General features: G+C 37.4%; 1 protein-coding gene across 2 annotated transcripts in view; it reads right to left on the reverse strand.

The window, feature by feature from the left end:
• The window catches only part of PPP1R21 (protein phosphatase 1 regulatory subunit 21), a 66,120-nt gene that overhangs the window by 18,188 nt on the left and 28,779 nt on the right, over positions 1 to 19,153 (reverse strand). The window contains exons 12-16 of one of the 2 annotated variants that reach the window (XM_040453796.1): positions 17,688 to 17,824; positions 12,491 to 12,583; positions 7,759 to 7,886; positions 5,044 to 5,196; positions 822 to 914 (exon numbers count right to left, since the gene is read on the reverse strand). In XM_040453796.1, coding sequence (XP_040309730.1) covers positions 822 to 914; positions 5,044 to 5,196; positions 7,759 to 7,886; positions 12,491 to 12,583; positions 17,688 to 17,824 — 604 coding nt within the window. The remainder of the gene's footprint in view (positions 1 to 821; positions 915 to 5,043; positions 5,197 to 7,758; positions 7,887 to 12,490; positions 12,584 to 17,687; positions 17,825 to 19,153) is intronic. The other variant, XM_040453797.1, reaches the window with a different exon arrangement.

Below are 19,153 nucleotides of genomic sequence, written 5' to 3' on the forward strand. Positions count from 1 at the left end.
TTCAACATTTTATTTTTGTCCCAAGAATTTTGTTTTTTAGGAATGACTCTCTGGATTAAATGTTTACTTCCAACATCCTAGCTCATTTAATGTCAAAAAGACAAAAGGACAGCAGACAAAAGGATGTGTCAGGTGAATCTATTTGCACTCTCTTTAAAATAAGTATTTCCAAAACTTAACGCAAGCCTGCTGTTGAAGTACGTCTCTGACAAAAGCTAAACCAGTGTCAGTGTGTACCAACTTCCCTCCCACCTCCACCTAGCCCCCAAATTCAATTGACCAACTAACTGAATATTGGAAATTTTTTGTTCCTGATCATTTAAGAAATAAATAACTCATGGAGTCTCAAGCTCCTCCCCCTTTTTTGCCTTATTAGTTCAGACTTTTAAATCTAGTGCCTAGAGAAAGAAAGAATCACCATGGCCAAAGTGTGTTGATATTACCTGAGTGGCAATTATAACACCAACTGAATCAAGATGACTTATTTAGAGTATCAACAGGGGCCACTGGGTGGCTCAGTGCTGACAGCTCAGAGCCTGAAATCTGCTTCGGATTTTGTGTCTCCCTCTCTCTCCGCCCCTCCCCTGCTCCTGCTCTGTCTCTGTCTCAAAAATAAATAAAAACATTAAAAAAAATAAAATAAAAATAGAGTATCAACAAATGTTCTTCAATGAATTATGCCTATGGTGCATTTTAGCACATGTTAAACAATTAATTTTACATGTTCACTTATAAAGTCTTTTATATTGTTCTGTGTTAAAAGCCTTCTCCAGGGGATTTAACATTTATGCTCCTTTAACAAGTAGCATGAGGCACCATACCTGTTGTGCAAGGCCTTCTCGACTTTCAGTAGAGCTGAGAAGGACCCGGCGGTTTGCCAGAGCTTCTTCGTAAGGCACAGACTCCAAGAGGGGCTATGGAAAAGGCAGCAGAAGAATTAAAGGAAAAGATCATATCATTCCTGAATCCTATGTACACAGAAAGAATGTTGAATGGGGTTCAACAATAAATTCAGACATATGCCAACATTCACTATTTCCTTTTAATGATGTCACAGGGACCTTTTTTAAAGAAAAATAACGAAGAGGGACTTGTCATTCCAGTTATAATCTACACTAACTAAAAGCATATGGACCTATACCAAATACCATATGATTTCACTTCTATGTGAAATCTACAAAACAAATTAAAGAAAAAAAAAAAAAAACAGAAACAGACTCAGATACAGAGATCAATCAGGTGGTTGCCAGATTGGGGAGGGGTGGGGGGTGAGAGCATGGGCAAAATAGAGAAAGGGGATTAAAAGATGCAAACTTCCAGTTATAAAATAAATAAGATACAGGATAGGATGCACAGCATAGGAATATAAATAGTAAGTAACAACTTTGCATGGTGACAGATGGTAGCTACACTTGTCTTGGTGATCACTCTGTAATGTACTTAAGTGTTGAATCACTATGTTGTATACCTGTAACTAATATAATATTGTATGTCAATGACATCTCAATTTTTTTTTTTAAAGTAGATTGTCAGAGAGGCAGAAATAAAGATCACTAAGGGGCATTGTCTTGACTGTGCTTTTAAGGGTGTAAACATATGTCAAAACCTATCAAATTGTATGTTTGAAATATATGTAGTTTTTTTATGTCAATTAAACCCCCCAATAAAACTTTCCGAAACAAACACATGAATAAACAGATAAAGGAAGAGGACAGAATATCTAAAAACAGACAAAAGCATACACAAAAACATATTATGTGATAAATGCTGGGTTGTTTTTTCTTTTAAGTCAATAGAGAAAGGACAGACTGGATAAAAGCCACAAGGATAACCAGGTAATAATCTAGAAAAATAACTATTTAGATCCCTTTTTCATACCTCTATCAGAATGACTCCAAGATGGATTAAAGAATTCAATCTAAAAATTTAGACCATGAAAGTAATGGAAGAAAATGTAGGTGATCATTTCTGTAATCTTGAAAAGTACCCCTGGCCAAGAATCACCACCATAAAGAAAAAGATTGATTTAAAGACATAAAAATTAAAACTTCTATTTTGAAAAAATATGACAGCAAACTGGAGAAAAAATACTTCTAACACAGGCACAGGATTAAAGTTCTTACTATATAGGTAGCTCTTTCAACCCTAATTAGGAACATTTATCTAAAAATAGATCAACGATGAACAGAGAATTGACAGAATAAATACAAACAATAACTTTATGAAAAGACATACCACTTCAATAAGCAAAGGAATGCCAATTAAAATAATAAGAAGCTTCTTGTCTAATTAATATTAAATTTATGGGTTAAATTTATACTTCTGCTGGTAAACTATAAATAGACAATCTTCCTGAAGTGTAGTCTGGAAAAATGTGTCAAAATTTGAAAGATTCACAGACTTTGTTTGAACCAGCAATTCCATTTTGGGAAATTAATCTTAAAGACATAATTAAAATAATTACACAAAGAGAGATTGGTAGCCTTATACAATGCTAGAAACATAAAACAGTACAGCTACTCTTAAGGACAATTTGCAACACATATTAAAATGTAAAATGTGCAAGCCACATGATTCAGAACATTCCACTACTCAATATTCCACACATGTGCCCAAGGAGGCATTTACAAAGCTATCACTTAAAGTATTATTGTAACAGTAAAAAACTGGAATGAACCTAAATGCCCACCAATAAGGAATATCTAAATGAGCCACAAAACATACATATTGTAAGATTCTATGCTGTATTTAAAAGGAATATAGTAGCCACCATATGTAATGATACAGACAGGTCTCTGAAACATTTTATTTGTTTTTAATTTTTCTTTGTTTCTTCATTTTTTTTAAGTATAGTTGATGCAGGCACCTGGGTGGCTCAGTCGGTTAAGCATCCGACTTCGGCTCAGGTCATGATCTCACAGTTTGTGAGTTCGAGCCCTGCATCGGGCTCTGTGCTGACAGCTCAGAGCCTGGAGCCTGCTTCTGATTCTGGGTCTCCCTCTCCCTCTGCACCTCCCCCCACTTGCTCGTGCACGCTCTCTCTCTCTCTCAAAAATAAATAAAACATTAAAAAATATTTTTTTAAATACATAGTTGAAGAACAATGTTAGTTTCAGATGTACAATATGGTGATTCGACAATTCTTTACACCTAACAAAACATTTTTTTAATTAATTATTTTTTTTAAACAATCTGTATACACAACGTGGGGCTCAAACTCATGACCCTGAGATCAAGAGTCTCCCACGCTTCAAACGGAGCCAGTCAGGCACATCTAAGACACTTTAAATGAAAAAAATCAAGGCACCTGGGTGGCTCAGTTGGTTAAGTGTCCAACTCTTGCTTTCAACTCAGGTCATGGATCTCACAGTTCAGTTTGTGAGAGTGAGCCCCACAATGGGCTCTGCTCTAACAGCACACAGCCTACTTGGGATTCTCTCTCTCCCTCTCTCTCTCTGTCCCTCCCCCATTCACACTCTTTCTCAAAATAAATAAAACATTTAAAATAAATAAATAAAACTTAAAAAGTCAAAAAAAAAAAAGAAAAAATCAAGTTGCCCAATGAAACAAGCATTTCAGTTGAAAAAAGAAAGAAAATTCTATACATTGTATATTGTCTATAAGTTTATACAGATGCATGCTCCAAGATTCTGGAAGGTTATACACCAAACTGATAGCTATAATGACCTCTGGCGAGAGAGTGGAATTAGGGACTATACATGTAATGCTCTAATGTAATATAAGAATATGTTTAGGCATTATTTGTACCTAAAAGTAAAAAAAAAAATAAGGAGGAAAAAGGTAAAAAATGCACAAAGTTAGAGTTGTATGTGCAAGAATATCTACTGTTTCTCTGCATATAACAGTGAAAAATAGGAAACAACCTAAATACCAATGAGCAATGGATTAGTTAATTAAATTATCACACACAGAATGAAATACTATAGATTTAATACTATAGAGGTATTAAAATGATAACAATTTATATTTATAGAAAGTATTATTTGATGTATTAAAAATCACAATTTTTATATCCACAAAAACAATATTCTAAAACAGTGTATGTCAATGGACTATCAGCCATCAAAAAGAATGAAATCTTGCCATTCCAACAATGCAGATTGAGCAACAATGTATTCTGCTAAGCAAAATAAGCCAGTGAGAGAAAGACAAATACCATATGATTTCACTCATACGTGAAATTTAAGAAACAAAACAGATGAACATAGGAGAAGGGGGAAAAAAGAGAGAGAGAGAGGGAGGCAAACTATAAGACACTCTTCAACTACAGAGAACTGAGAAGTGATGAGGGGAGGTAGGCGGGGGATGGGCTAACTGGGTGATGGGCATTAAGGAGGGCACTTGTGATGAGCACTGGGTGTTAAATTTAAGTGATGAATCACTAAATTCTACACCTGAAACCAATTTGACCATATATCCTAACTAGAATTTAAATAAAAAATTGAAATAAAAAAGTAAAATGAAATAGAAGGGTATGTATCCAGATACACTTTGCTTTTTATAGCACATACATGTATGTGTTTCCTTGTGTGCGTGTGTACACACATGCACTAAAGTTTTTTGGATACAGATATACTCCAACAAAATTAAGGGTAGCTACCTCTGGGGGTGGGAATTGGTGTGTGATTTTCTTCTTCTTTATGCACTGTTACACCTTCTGATTTCTGCTTGCAATGACCTTGTATTCTTAGACTCAGGAAAAAATTATAAATGTATTTCAATTTTTTTCTATTTCTACAAGTTTGAGATTTCTGAAGTTTGATATTTATTGGCTGCCTGGCTGTCTCATTCTAGACACTTGGGGACATGAATTCAACATGGCCTATGCATAGATCACACATTAATTGAGGTTTGGGTCTCTGTCACCTTCTCCTCCCCAAAGACCTCCCCCAATACTCACCAACCACCTGTGCCCCCAACTGTGTAAAATCTAAACAAAACGAAATGTGGAAAAACTCTTGCCCTTCTCTGGAATGATTCCTGATTTTTCCTCTGAGGTTAATTTAACAGGAGCTCACAAACCTTTCTCAGAGCCTTCATATAGGCGGCAGCTTTTTTCTTGTATTGCAGCATGCACTCAGCTGAAAGAGGACTAATGAAGCCACTCGCTGCCTTAGGCCCGTAGCTCAGAGAAGCAATGAAGTAGTCCACATTGTTGCTGAAGAAAGATGCAATCTAAATCAAGTGTGACAAGAAAACAGATTTTGTTTTCCAATCATGTATCTAAAATATAGACCTAATAGTTTTCGAAGCAAAGTTAAAGGTGCCGGAATGGAAATGAAATTTCAACACCTGCCAAAAGCCCACATTTATTTACTTGGGAAGAATTCCTAGGGCAATGATTTGTAATAGAAAGACAATACCAGTATAAAGATTGAGACCAGACTTCTGACATGTCTTAACCTAGACAATTTCTATTCTTTCTGAAAACCAAGACTGATTCGGGTTTATTCTGGGGATGATGTTCATGGGCCATTTACCTCATTAATTTCTGCCACTCGTCTCAAAATATGCATGTTTGGATTTATATATTCCATTTGTATTTTAACTTTGAATGTTTCCAATTCCAACATGAGACAGGACACAGCATCTTGAATATGATAACTCTACTTAAATTTAATTCTGTAAATCTCAATTTATGATCTACAAATATAATAAAGACTGTGTAAGCAGGCACAGAGACCCATGACTGAGCCATGACTTTGCATTTATAGTGTTGTATGAAATGGTGATATAAATAAAAATGTCTGAGAAGGTTATTAGCCAAAAAAATTAAAGTGCTGGATACATTAAAGAACATCCTATTTTGATAAATAAGAAGTGACTTATGGAACAAAGTATCCTACACCTTGGCAAAAATTGGCCAGAAAGTAAGCAAGCAATCACTAATGGTCTGAAAGATTTTATTTTTCATTAGTATTTTACTATGTCAAATGAAATTCTACACTAGGTAGTATTCAAGAAAATAAAGGATTCTAAAAGTCTTGAGCTTTATATTCCTTGCAAATGACATGGATAATCATATACCCAGGATTTGCATTTTAGGTCATAGCAATATATGGTGAGGTCTACATTCTTTCCTCTCTCTAGTATTTGTACATTTTCTAAATGTTCTTCAATATGCATATGTTACATTTTCCTACTGGGCTTTTAAAAATTATATACCATAAAATTTAGTTTAATCAAATCACATTAGCTAGATATTAAGCTGCCACCAACTAACATTAGTTCAGATACTTACTTCAGTTAAAAACCATTTTTAGGGGTGCCTGGGTGGCTCAGTTGGTTAAGCGTCTGACTCTTGATTTTGGCTCAGGTCATGATCTCGTGGTTTTTTAGTTCATGCCCTGCGTCGGGCTCTACACTGACAGTGCGGGGACTGCTTGGGATCCTCTATCGCTCTCTCTCCCTCCCCCTCTGTCTCTCTCTTTCCCTCTCTCTCTCTCAGAATAAATAAACTTTAAAAAAAAACTTATAAAAATTGCACAATTTTTCACCATCAGATACCTTCCCTTGAGACATTTTAAGGTTTCAGGTAAAGCAAATCTAAAATTAGCTAATATAAAGGTATTTAATATTTCAGAATTTTCATAAAAGTTAGAAACTGCAGAAACGCCTCTAAAGGGCTAACATTCTCTTCTTCCAGAATTTTTCTTAATTAAATCAAGGTCAGAATTATCTTCAGAAAGCTTCAGCATGCCTGTAGATGCAAGCGATCAAGAGGGTACAGCTGGGATGGTCTTCTGGCTGAGGAACCCTGGAGGCACAGATCTGTGCGCTGACAGAACCCAAAGATAACACCCTCTAATTATGGCCCCAAGCACTGCAAAGTGTCACAAAGACCAGTCTGAGTCGGGGAAAGATGAGAAAGAGGACACTGAATATGTAATATGATCGGTGATCACTTCTGGTTAACTTAATTACCTGAAAAAAATGTGTTCCTGTTATGGGCAACCTGTCAGAAAAATAATGGTATATAAACACAGGTAGAAATTAACATTTCCTTGAGAAATTAGGTTGCATCCACAGAAATAAATGGGCTAAGATAGTTCTGAATACAGTCCTTTTGGTTACACATATATGGGTAGTTCCCAGAGAAATATGAATCAGTAAAGGTGCTGATGACAGCCACATGAACACATACTGACAATGTCACAGCTGCTGAAGCCAGAATATCCAAGACAGAATTTTTAGAGAAAATGCATTTTGGCCAGTTTATCATAATAATTAAGTGCCTAATGACCCAAATAATTATCTAATATTAATGGTCCAATGAAAAGACATATGTTCAAAGTCACCTTAAAAGTTCTTGTTAAGAAACAAAACCACAGAGGTAGCATTAGGACAAGTGTTATCAAAAAACAAAAAACCAGGAAGGAAAAAAACCAAAATATTAATGAAGGTTTTATTGGTTCGTTTTTCTTTTTATGTAATTTCCCAATCTCTATACAGCAGACATTTGATATATACAAAGATGTATACTGATCATCAAATATCTCACTAAAAAATAAACTGTGAGTGATCTACTTACTCATCACGAATGCTAAACAGTCACTCTCCTATTGCTTTAAATATTGGGCAGTGAGAAGGAAAAGGGAGACAACTTTATTTTACAAAAAAGTCTGATATTCCAAACTTCTTTTACAGATTAGTTTTCCTATGTCATTTAAGGAAGGAAAAAAAAGGAGCTTACTTAAGAATTAAATTTAATGTCAATATAAACCAGAGAAAACTTACCTTTCCTGCTCCATTTGTTAATGCTACTACTGAGGACAGGATACAGTCATTAGTTGTAATGAGCTTCTGTGTTGCTGTTGGAAGTTCATGCTCTATTGTAGCTTTCTGATTGTAATGTTTAGAGATATCTATAAAAGCAATCAAATGAAAACTATTACCATTCATACACAAGTTGCATACAGATAACCAGCCCGTTCACTCTCATATCTGCTTTTAGAGATTTACACAGTAAATATGACCAAAAAATGGTCCCAAATATATCGGGATTGTCCTGAGTATCAACTAGGTCACAAATCCATGTGAAGAGAATAGAGCCAAGTGAGGGTCTCTTAACACCATCCTGATGTCTCTATTATAGTCACCAGCTTAAGGGTCTGATTCTCCCTCTTTTGAGTGTTTGCTCTTATTCTAGTGTTGAGTAAATGACCCTGACCAGTATTTACCAGTTAAAAACGCTGTTTTAATAGTCTGGCAGGCACAAATGAGAATTCATCTTGTACTTATATAAGCTAACCATGAGGCTAGAAGAGAATGACCAACACAATCTCCTGCAATCCTTACTGGACCTTAGTCAGTCTGCCAGTACACACCCTAACAAACACTGACAAGGATCTTCACAGCCAAACTGGGACTGAATCCTCCAGTGTATGGCTTCACGTGCTACTGCCTCCAGTCCCAGAATATTACAATAAAGGCCTGTGGTTAGAAAAGCACAGGAGAGACTTAAATATAAAAAGCATGAGGAGAAATTGCAGTAGGTGAAACCGGCCAAATGACTTAAGGTTGGGGTTTTCTGGGTCTCTGAGAAAGAATGATTTTGTCCTGGAAATAAGGGATAATGGGAGAATCTTAAGACAACACTGATTTATAAGGAAGGGTAATTATATTTTTAAATAATAAAGTGTTTACAATTCATTCTCCTCTGAATTTTTTAGAATACTTCAGGTACAACAGCACTAATTATCCCTACCAACAAAGCTAAAAATAAATCACAAAATATGAAAATTAATTTTTATAATGGGTGTGTATGCAGAGAACTGCATTTATTCAGAATCAAGAAGTCTAGTTAATCCTAGATTATGGATAATTAAAAAGAAATAAGACTAGAAAGAAATGGTTTTTGAGATTTAACCTGATATGATCATGGTATTTTAACACAAAATCACTGTTTTATGAATAGAATTATTTTTACTAAAATTTTTAAACTGGGGAATTGTTTTAGTTATATATTTAATATACATATATGCACATATATATAAACTTTTAGTTTTAGAGTCACAGAAAAGTTACAGAGACTTTTCTGTATACCTTTTAGCCAGTTTTCCCTGTTGTTAACACCTTACATTACAGTTGCCACAGCAAAAGAATCAACTAATTAGTATATTACTATTATATTTACGTTTTCAAAAATAAATGATTATCCTCTATATATTCATAAGATACCCAAGTGAATAAAAATTCGACTGGGGGCACCTAGGTGGCTTAGTCAGTTGGGCATTAACTTCAGCTCAGGTCATATCTCACAGTTCATAAGTTCGAGCCCCACACTGGGCTCTGTACTGAGAGCTTGGAACCTGGAGCCTGCTTCGGATTCTGTGTCTCCCTCTCTCTCTGCCCCTCCCCCCACTTGCTCACATGCACGCGCTCACTCTCTCTCTCTAAAATAAACATTAAAAAATTTTTTTTGATTTGAACACTGAACACTCTTATATACTGAACTTGCTAGCCCCTAACACAGACATTTTCTCTCTACACACCACAGAAAGGTTTGGTCGCAATTTTGCTAGAAGTACACAAAACTATGATACAACTTGGCTGGCAGTAATCTTAGGTGATCAGCAGGTGACTGGGATACTTAATGAAAGTCATATAATACTATGAATACTTACATGGCTTCTACTGGACTTGTGCCACTGCAGTTTGACAACAGTAATTCTCCTAATCAAATTGTGTACTCTTTATCAAGTCGAAATATTTCAATTATTTAGGGTGTTCCTTGACATTAAATTTTAAATCCAAAAAGAACAAAGAAATCATGCAACCTAAGCCCAGAGATTTATTTTTCTCTTATGTTTCCTATGAGTCTACCTGCTTTAGACCTGAGACTAAAAATCAACAATTCTCAGGGAGCCTAGGTAGCTCAATCAGTTAAGCATCCAACTCTTGATTTCAGCTCAGGTCATGATCTCACAGTTCATGAGTTCAAGCCCCACATCAGGCTCTGAGCTAATAGTGCAGAGCCTGCTTGAGATTCTCTCCACCCCCCCCCCTTTTGTGCTCACACTCTCTCTCAAAAAAAAATAATAAACTTTAAAAAAATAACAATTCTCCCTCAGAATTCACTTGTTAAAAGATTAATTCACTCCTATTTTAAATCCATTAGGACAGACATTTTAATATATCTCTAGGTCTCTTTTTACAATGACACCTGCCTGCCTTCTAACTTAGATCAAGCAATTATTCAGGGCAAAGCAGGAAGGGAAGAGGCTTGAAATGAGAGTTCTCTGAAACATAAAGCTTCTTCTGTTAATGCCAGTTGATATTCACTCTGAGTTTCCATGAGAGATACCCACCAGTCTTACAACTTAAGTAAAAAGACAGATTTAAACTGTAAACCTAGTAACAGGACCCCATAATCTTGCCAACCACCCTTCATGTTTCCCAATATTCTCTCTTTACGTTATGTTTTCAAGGACAGAAACAAGTGGAGGAACTAAGGGGGTTCAGGGTGGGGGGTGCCTCTGATCCTCCCATAAGTTTCATTAGCTCATGTCCCAAATAACAAACAGTAACATTCTTAGATTTGGACCACTTGGTGTCTTAATCTTATGTAATGTTTGAATAAAAGCATCTGAATAGGGGTGTCTGGCTGGCTCAGTTGATGGAGCATCTGAGTCTTGATCTCAGGGTTGTAGGTTGGAGCCCCATGCTGGGTCCAGAGATTACTTAAAAAAAAAATCTTAAAAAAAGAAAGCATCTGTATAAAACTCTGTATATTATAGATTAATTAAAATAGAAATATAAATAAAATCGATTTTTTTTTTAACGTAAAGGAAGCTTTAAGACCCCTCTTATTGGATAGCTACCCTCCACTGCTCTCACCCATTCTTTATAGGAATGCTGGAGAAACTGCTAGCAAGAACAAATAATAATATCAGCATAGCAAAATTTAGAAACTAAAACCAAAAACTGGAGCAACAGCTACCTATGGTTTCAATGGCCTAGCTCTGGGTTAACTAAAGTCCTGGAAGAGAGGACCATAGCTAGGTTTTAACTTCCCAAACCAAAAGCTGCACAGGAAAAAGGCAACATGCCCTTAGGTCCTCTACAGAGCAGACTAGTTTGGGCTGACTCTTGTCATCTGCCACCAAGACTGTCTATTCAAGCTGTGATTCCTACAGCCACGGCTAGCCCTAGAAGTACAGTGATTTTTTAAAATTCCTTATAATTGGAGACGATCCACAGAAAGGTATATTCTCCATACTGAACGGTAAGACAGTGCTAGCTAATACTGCTGACACTAAGACTGAATGATTCCCAGTGCTGGAGGTTACATGCCAACCTACAAGAGAGCCTGAATACACCCATCTTGTACATGCTTTCCAACAGCCTTAAGGTTTTAAAATTATTTTCTGTGAAACTAGGAATTGGTCCCTAATTGTTACCTAAGTACCACAATGAATAATCTAGGCTATTATTAATCTGGGCTATTTCCAATAATTGCTTCTGCCCTTTCCTCCTTCTCCTACCCCAACTCTCTTCAAAAGGAAAAGAAGAAAAAAACCTAGAAGCCATGCAGACCCAGATTGAAAAGTCGACTCAGGATCACAGTTAGCTAAGAAGCATATGAAATGTCCTTCAGCCGACTATATTCTTTGTACACAGCAATTAAAAACTAATCAAAGCTTAAAACCAGACCTCCACTCCTTAAGTCTCCCCTGAAGAAAACAGGCCTTAAAATGGGTACTTTATTTCATTTTATTTTTTTGAGAGAGAGTGGGTGCAAGTGAGTGACAGGCAGAGACAGAGAGGGAGAGAGAGAGGAGGGAATTAAAATGGGCACTTTAAACTTAAAAATGCATAGGATGGTGGAAAGTGAGTACATGGGGCGCCTGGGTGGCGCAGTCGGTTAAGCGTCCGACTTCAGCCAGGTCACGATCTCGCGGTCCGTGAGTTCGAGCCCCGCGTCGGGCTCTGGGCTGGTGGCTCGGAGCCTGGAGCCTGTTTCCGATTCTGTGTCTCCCTCTCTCTCTGCCCCTCCCCCGTTCATGCTCTGTCTCTCTCTGTCCCAAAAATAAATAAAAACGTTGAAAAGGAAAAAAAAAAAAAAAAAATTTAGAAAGTGAGTACATTCTTTCTTGGAACTTTAAACGCTGGATTCCTCAACTCCTTCATGCTTGGGCTCTAACAAGTGCAAAGTATTCTGCTAAATGCCTCTGAATAGCATGTCTGGCTTGATAAAATTCACACACCTGCCTTAAATCAGTGCAATGTATTTTTGGCCAAAGTACTGTGCACAAGGGTTTCTCTTCAGCACTGTGTTTACCTTCTGAAATGAAGCAGATGGAAAAAACAGAAGGCAGTGAGCTGCGCACTTCAACATAAGCCAAATGCTACTAAGCCTTTTTCTGGGGTCTATTAGCCTTGGTGGTATTGGTTTAATCTCATTTGGGCAGATCTGAGAAAATGAGATGAAGGTTTTCAGCTTATTTATGTTCTTTCCAAACCTCACCTTTCATGACATCATGAAATCCATGCAGAGCAGCACCAACATTTGTTAAGACAGAACTATAGTTCGTCCGAAGGAGTCCATCTGGCTCTGTACCTAGGAAACCAAAATCACAAGCCTAAGCATTTTCCCAGAAGACTTCGCCTAAAAACCTGAGAGCTCACCTGCCTCCTCTACTCTTGGGAAGAGAGAAAATAAAGATGGCTTGTGATATGTTGGAAATAATGGCTCCTGAAGTCTTTGCAAACACATTCAGATAGAAGAGTGATAAATATACATCCAACTCATCTGCATTACCCATATCCACAAATATTTTTAATGGTTAAGAACCAAAATTACATTGTTAAGTAGGATTACATATTTTATGATTCTTCTTGCAATAAAAGTTGAATTTTCACCTTGTAACTTCAGGACATATTTCTCAATTTCTCCTTTCCCTATACATGATTATTAGTTGAACATCACTAAAAACACCATTATTCAAATATCAGAGCTCCACTTCTGGCATGACAGCATGAGCAGTTCCACAGGCCCTCTGAGCTCACAGCATGGAGCCTGCTTGGGATTCTCCCTACCTCTCTCTCTGCCCCTTCCGTGCGCACAGGTACAGATGCTCTCATGCGTGTGCTCTCTCTCTCTCTCTCTCTCTCTCTCTCTCTCTCTCTCTCTCACACACACACACACACACAATAAACTTAAAAGAAAAAAAAAGCCCAAATTTAACTGGATCATCTGTGAAGCAATTTATGCCCCAAAGGCATTGTTGAAAACAAGACAGCAGCCAGTCAGCAATCAGTGGAGTTTATCCTCCACGTGATTAAGAAACAAAACAGGAGGGGCGCCTGGGTGGCTCAGTGGGCTAAGCATCAGACTCCTGATATGGGCTCAGTTCATGATCTCACGGTCCCTGTGCTGGAGCCCCACATCGCACTCCATGCCAATAGTGCACAGTCTGCTTAGGATTCTCTCTCTCACCTTCTCTCTGCTCCTCCCCCACTAGTGCTCGCACGCGCTCTCTCTCTCTCTCTCTCTCTCAAAATAAACTTTTAAAAAAAGAAGGAACAGGGGCGCCTGGGTGGCTCAGTCGGTTGGGCATCTGGCTTTGGCTCAGGTCATGATCTGGCAGTTTGTGAGTTCAAGCCCCACGTTGGGCTTTGTGTGGACAGCTCAGAGCTTGGAGCCTGCTTAGGATTCTGCACCTCCCTCTCTCTCTGCTCCTCCTCCTCCTCTCTCTCTCTCTCTCTCTAAATTAAACATTAAAGAAAAATTAAAAAAAAAAAAAAAAAAAAAGGGAACAAGACTGGGAAAGGGCCCTGACAAAACCACTGTTACCCAGGACGACTGTGGGCCTGCCCATGGCTAAACCCCCTGAGAAACAACAAGTAATCAGGGTGATTACTCTGAAAAACTACAAAATAAAATTAAAGAAGGTCTGTCTAGATGCAAAAATACAGTAGGGGCGCCTGGGTGGCGCAGTCGGTTGAGCGTCCAACTTCAGCCAGGTCACGATCTCACGGTCCGTGAGTTCGAGCCCCGCGTCAGGCTCTGGGCTGATGGCTCGGAGCCTGGAGCCTGTTTCCGATTCTGTGTCTCCCTCTCTCTCTGCCCCTCCCCCGTTCATGCTCTGTCTCTCTCTGTCCCATAAATAAATAAAAACGTTGAAAAAAAAATTAAAAAAAAAATATATAGCATGTTCATGAACCAGAAAACTTAACATCATTAAGATGGCAATACTCCCTGTGTGAGTTTCCCAGGGCTGCCGTAACAAAGTGCTACAAAGGGAGTGGTTTAAAACCACAGAAAACAGCGCTCTTACAGTTCTGGAAGCCAGAAGTCTGAAATCAAAGCTGTGCTAACAGGGCCACACTTCCTCTGAAGGCTCCAGAGAATAGTTCCTTGCCTCTCCCAGCTTCTGTTGGCCCACATGTTCCTTGGCTTATGGCAGGATTAACTCCAATCCCTGCCTTGGTCTTCATATGGCCTCCCTGAGTCTCTCCTGTGTCTCTATATGTCTCCAAATCTCTCCTTATAAGGATGGTAGTCACTGGACTGACAGGGCTCTCCCTAAACTAGTAAGGCCTCATCTTACCTTGATTACATCTGCAGAGATCCTATTTCCAAATAAAGTTGTATACACAGATACCAGAGTAGAATTTCACGTACTTTGGGGAGACAATTCAACCCACAAAACTCCCCAGACTGATCTACAGATTCAGTGCAATCCCTGTCAGAATCCCAGCTGACTTCTTTGTAGAAACTGACAAGCTGATTCTAAAATTTACATGAAATTACAAGGGAACAAGAATAGTCAAACAGACGTGCCTGGGTGGCTCAGTCGCTCCTCCAGCTCTTTGGTTTCGGCTCAGGTCATGATCCCATGGTTTGTGGGTTCAAAACCTGTGTTGGGCTCCACGTTGACAGTGCAGAACCTGCTTGGGATTCTCTCCCTCTCTCTCCCTCTGCTCCTCCTTCACTCTCACTCACATTCTCTCTTTCTCTCTCCCTCCCTCTCTCTCAAAATAAATCAATAAACATAAAAAAAAGAAAGAATACTCAAATAATCTTGACAAAGAACAAACTAGGAGGACTCTCACTTCCTGATCTCAAAACTTACCCAAAAGCAACAGTCATCAAGACAGTATAGTATTGGCATAGGACTGACACATATATAGATTAATGGAATAAACCTGAGAGTCTAGAATTAAATCCATAAACCTATGATCAACTGATTCTTAACAAGTGTGCCAAGGTCATTCAATAGGGAAAAAAGTCTTTTCAATAAATGGCGCTGAGACAACTAGATATACACCTTACACCAGATAAAAAAATTAACTCAAAATGGATCAAGGACCTAAACATGAAAGCTACAACTATAAAATTCTTAGAAGAAAACATAGGGGTAAGTCTTTATGACTTCATATTTGACCATGGATTCTTAGACACCAAAAGCACAAACAATAAAATAAAAATAAATTGATTTCATGTAAATTAAAAAACTTTTGTGCTTCAATGGACACCATAAAAAAGTGAAAAGAAAGCCCACAAAATGGAAGAAAATATTGCCAATCATATATCCAAAAAGGAATTTGTATCTAGAGTATATAAAGAACACTTACAGGGGTACCTGGGTGGCTCCATCAATTACGCATCTGACTTTGGCTCAGGTCATGATCTCTTGGCTTATGGATTTGAGCACCACATCGGACTCTAAGCTGACAGTTCAGCCTGGAGCCTGCTTCAGATTCTATGTCTCCCTCTCTCTCTACCCCTCCCATATTCATGTTCTGTCTCTCTTTCTTTCAAAAATTAATGAACATTAAAAAAAAATTTTAAAAACAGGGCTCCTGGGTGGCTCAGTCAGTTAAGCGTCCAACTTCAGCTCAGGTCATGATCTCGCAGTTCATGAGTTCAAGCCCCTTGCTGACAGTTTAGAGCCTGGAGCCTGCTTCAGATTCTGTGTCTTCTTCTCTGCCTCTCCCCAGCTCATGCTTGCTCTCTCTCTAGCTCTCTCTCTCTCAAAAAAAAAAAAAAATTAAAAAAAATTTTTTTATAAAAAAAATAAAAATAAAATAACACTTACAACTCAATAATAAAAAGACAACCTAATTGAAAAATGGAGAAAAGATCTGAATAAATCTATTTCCAAAGAAGACACACAAATGGCCAATAAGGACATGAAAAGATGCTTGACCTCATTAGACATCAGGGAAATACAAATCAAAAGAGCAATGAGACACCACCTCACAAAGTTGAATAATAACACTAGGATGGCTAAAATCAAAAAGCCAGATAATAACAAGTATTGGTGAGGATGTGGAGAAATCAGAACCCTGCTGGTAGGAAGCCACCTTGCAAAACAGTATGGCAGTTCTTCCAACAGTTAAGTATAGTCGTTACCATATGACCCAGCAATTCCACTCCTAGGTATATACCCAACAGAAATGAAAGCTAGTCCACTCAAACACTGTTCACAAGTATCTATAGTATCACTACTCATAACAGCCAAAAGGTGGAAAACAATAGAAAGCATCAACTGATAGGTAAATAAAATGTGGTATATCTCTACAATGGGAGGGTACTCTGTAATAAAAAGGAATGGATTATTGATACATGCTTCCTGTTGGGTGAATCTTGAGAACATTTTGCTGAGTGAAAAAAAAAGCAGTCACAAAAAACATGTTATATGATTCTGTTTATACAAAGTGTTCAGAATAGGCAAACTTACGAGCAGAAAGTACGTTAGTAGTTGCTTAAAGCCAAGGAGGGGTGGAACAGGGGAAAAAGAAGGTGATAGCTAAAGTATACAGGGTTTCTGCTTGAAGTGATGAAAGTATTTTAAAATTAACTTTGATATATGATGGTGCATATATTTGTGAATATACTAAAAACCACTGAATGTTATACTTTAAATGGGTAAACTGTATGGTATGTAAATTATATCACATTAAAGCTGTTACAAAAAAAACAAATCACAGTTCCAGAAAAATCATGTCATTCTTAAAACATCGCTTAAACTGAGATCCATTCAATTACCTGAAAATATTCTCCTCAAATTAGACAAAAGGGAAACAAATGATATTTTTACTTCTAAACCTCCCCCCCTCCTATTCTACTTGTTGGGAAGTTGCTACAAATTCTTATGCTTTGCCCCTCTGCATTTAAAAAAGAGGATTGTGAGGGGTGCCTGGGTGGCTCAGGCAGTTGGGTGTCCGACTTCGGCTCAGGTCATGATCTCATAGTTCATGGGTTTGAGCCCCGCGTTAGGCTCTGTACTGACAGCTCAGAGTCTGGAGCCTGTTTTGGATTCTGTGTCTCCCTCTCTCTCTGCCCCTCCCCTGCCCGTGCTCTCTCTCAGTCTCTCAAAAATAAATAAACATTAAAAAAAAATTTTTTTTTTTTTAAAAGAAGATGGTGAGAAAGGAAATTAATATTTAATGCATGTCTTCAATGCTTGATTCTGTACATTCTTAATTTAACTTAAAAATCCTTTTACCTCCTTTTTTAAATGGGAAGACAGGTACAGAGAGATAAAGCAAGTTGCCCAAGACCATAAACGTGTAAGGGGCTGGGGGACTTGAGTTCAAGTTTTTCTGACTCTAGATCCTGCATTCTTCCTGCTCAAACAAACTAAACATCTCCTTCTCCAGCTTCTTGTACTCTCAGTTCTTCAGGTTGAACCATGAGCAACAAACAAACATACTTGGCAAGGCGAGAAGACCGACGTAAGTCTGCAGCTTCTCAAACACAGCTGTCATTTTTCTCATGTCCTGAGACAGCTCTAGGTTCCTGGCTCTCAACGCAGATGTGCAAAGAGAAGATTCACATTCTTCTTCTAAACTAGGAATGAGCAGATTTTTCAAAAGTGAGCATCCTAACGATTTTCAAATAGCTACAATAAATCCTCTCAATTCTCAAACAACTAGATCCAAAGAGAAAACTTTACAAAAAATAAAAAAAAATTTATTTCATTTATAAGGTTCCGTTTTTTAAACCGTAATACACATACCTGTTGGCTGCAAATGTCAAAGGAGTAACAGAGGACTAAATGGGAAATAAAAAAAAAAAGGCAGGTGTCCATTGTCTTTCCATTCTGAGAACAGCACAAAATTATTTCTCTTAAAAATATTTTGAGGAAAAAAATATTTTGAGGAGGGGTGCCTGGCTGGCTCAGGTGATAGAGCATGTGATTCTTGATCTTGGGGTCATGAGTTCAAGCCCCACACCAGGCACAGAGCTGAAAGGAAAAGGAAAAGGAAAAGGAAAAGGAAAAGGAAAAGGAAAAGGAAAAGGAAGGGAAAGGAAGGAAAAAGAAAAGAGAAGAAAAGAAAGAAAAGAGAAGAAAAAGAATACAAAAATATTTTGAGGAGAAAAATATCTCATAGACTGACTTCCTAAAGAGAACTGAACAGGAACCAGCAGACAGTCAATCATTAAGAAACCTTTATAGTATATGTATTTGTAAGGTTAAAAAAACAGGTGGATTCTTAACAGTACTTTTTAAAAATGTGCAGGTAATCCCTCCCCTGTTCGTGCTCTGTCTCTGTCTCTCAAAAATAAATAAACGTTAAAAATATTTAAAAAATAAAATGTGCAGGTAATCAAGCAAAATGCTTTTTATATAAAGCTAGAAGAGTTATTATCACAGGAAAAATAATCATATCTCCCTCCTCGACCTTGACATGTCTCTTTTTCTACTTTATAGCAGACAGCTTCATTTAATACTAAGCCCGTTTACAACTAAAAAACATGCCATCTTGTCAATTAAAGTGGTTTTGAAACCAATGATGAAAAGTTGCCTAAAAACATAAATATATGATGGGGTAGGGAACAACATTCCAAAAATAGGAATCTAAGATCAAGAAAGGTCTTATCCAATGTTTCTAAAAACTCAATAGTGAAAAAATTAAGGTAAAATAAAAATGCCTAAGTGTTTCAAGTAGTAAATACCACTTTTGCAGTGGTTCTCAGATTCCTCTTAAACATAAGCCAGATCAATAAGGTATATTCAATTTAGTGTTAAACTTCTAGAATCAATTTTCAAAAAACTTTAACTATACTGAACCATAAGATGTAAGAATCTGAATGAAATGTAATTCATAATTATTAAAGTCCTAACTCCTTGATTCCTAAAATTCTATCATACCAACAAATCATAAAATGTGGTTA

The sequence above is a fragment of the Herpailurus yagouaroundi genome, unplaced genomic scaffold, assembly GCF_014898765.1.
Source record: "Herpailurus yagouaroundi ecotype Mexico unplaced genomic scaffold, PumYag 210, whole genome shotgun sequence".
NCBI lineage: Eukaryota > Metazoa > Chordata > Mammalia > Carnivora > Felidae > Herpailurus > Herpailurus yagouaroundi.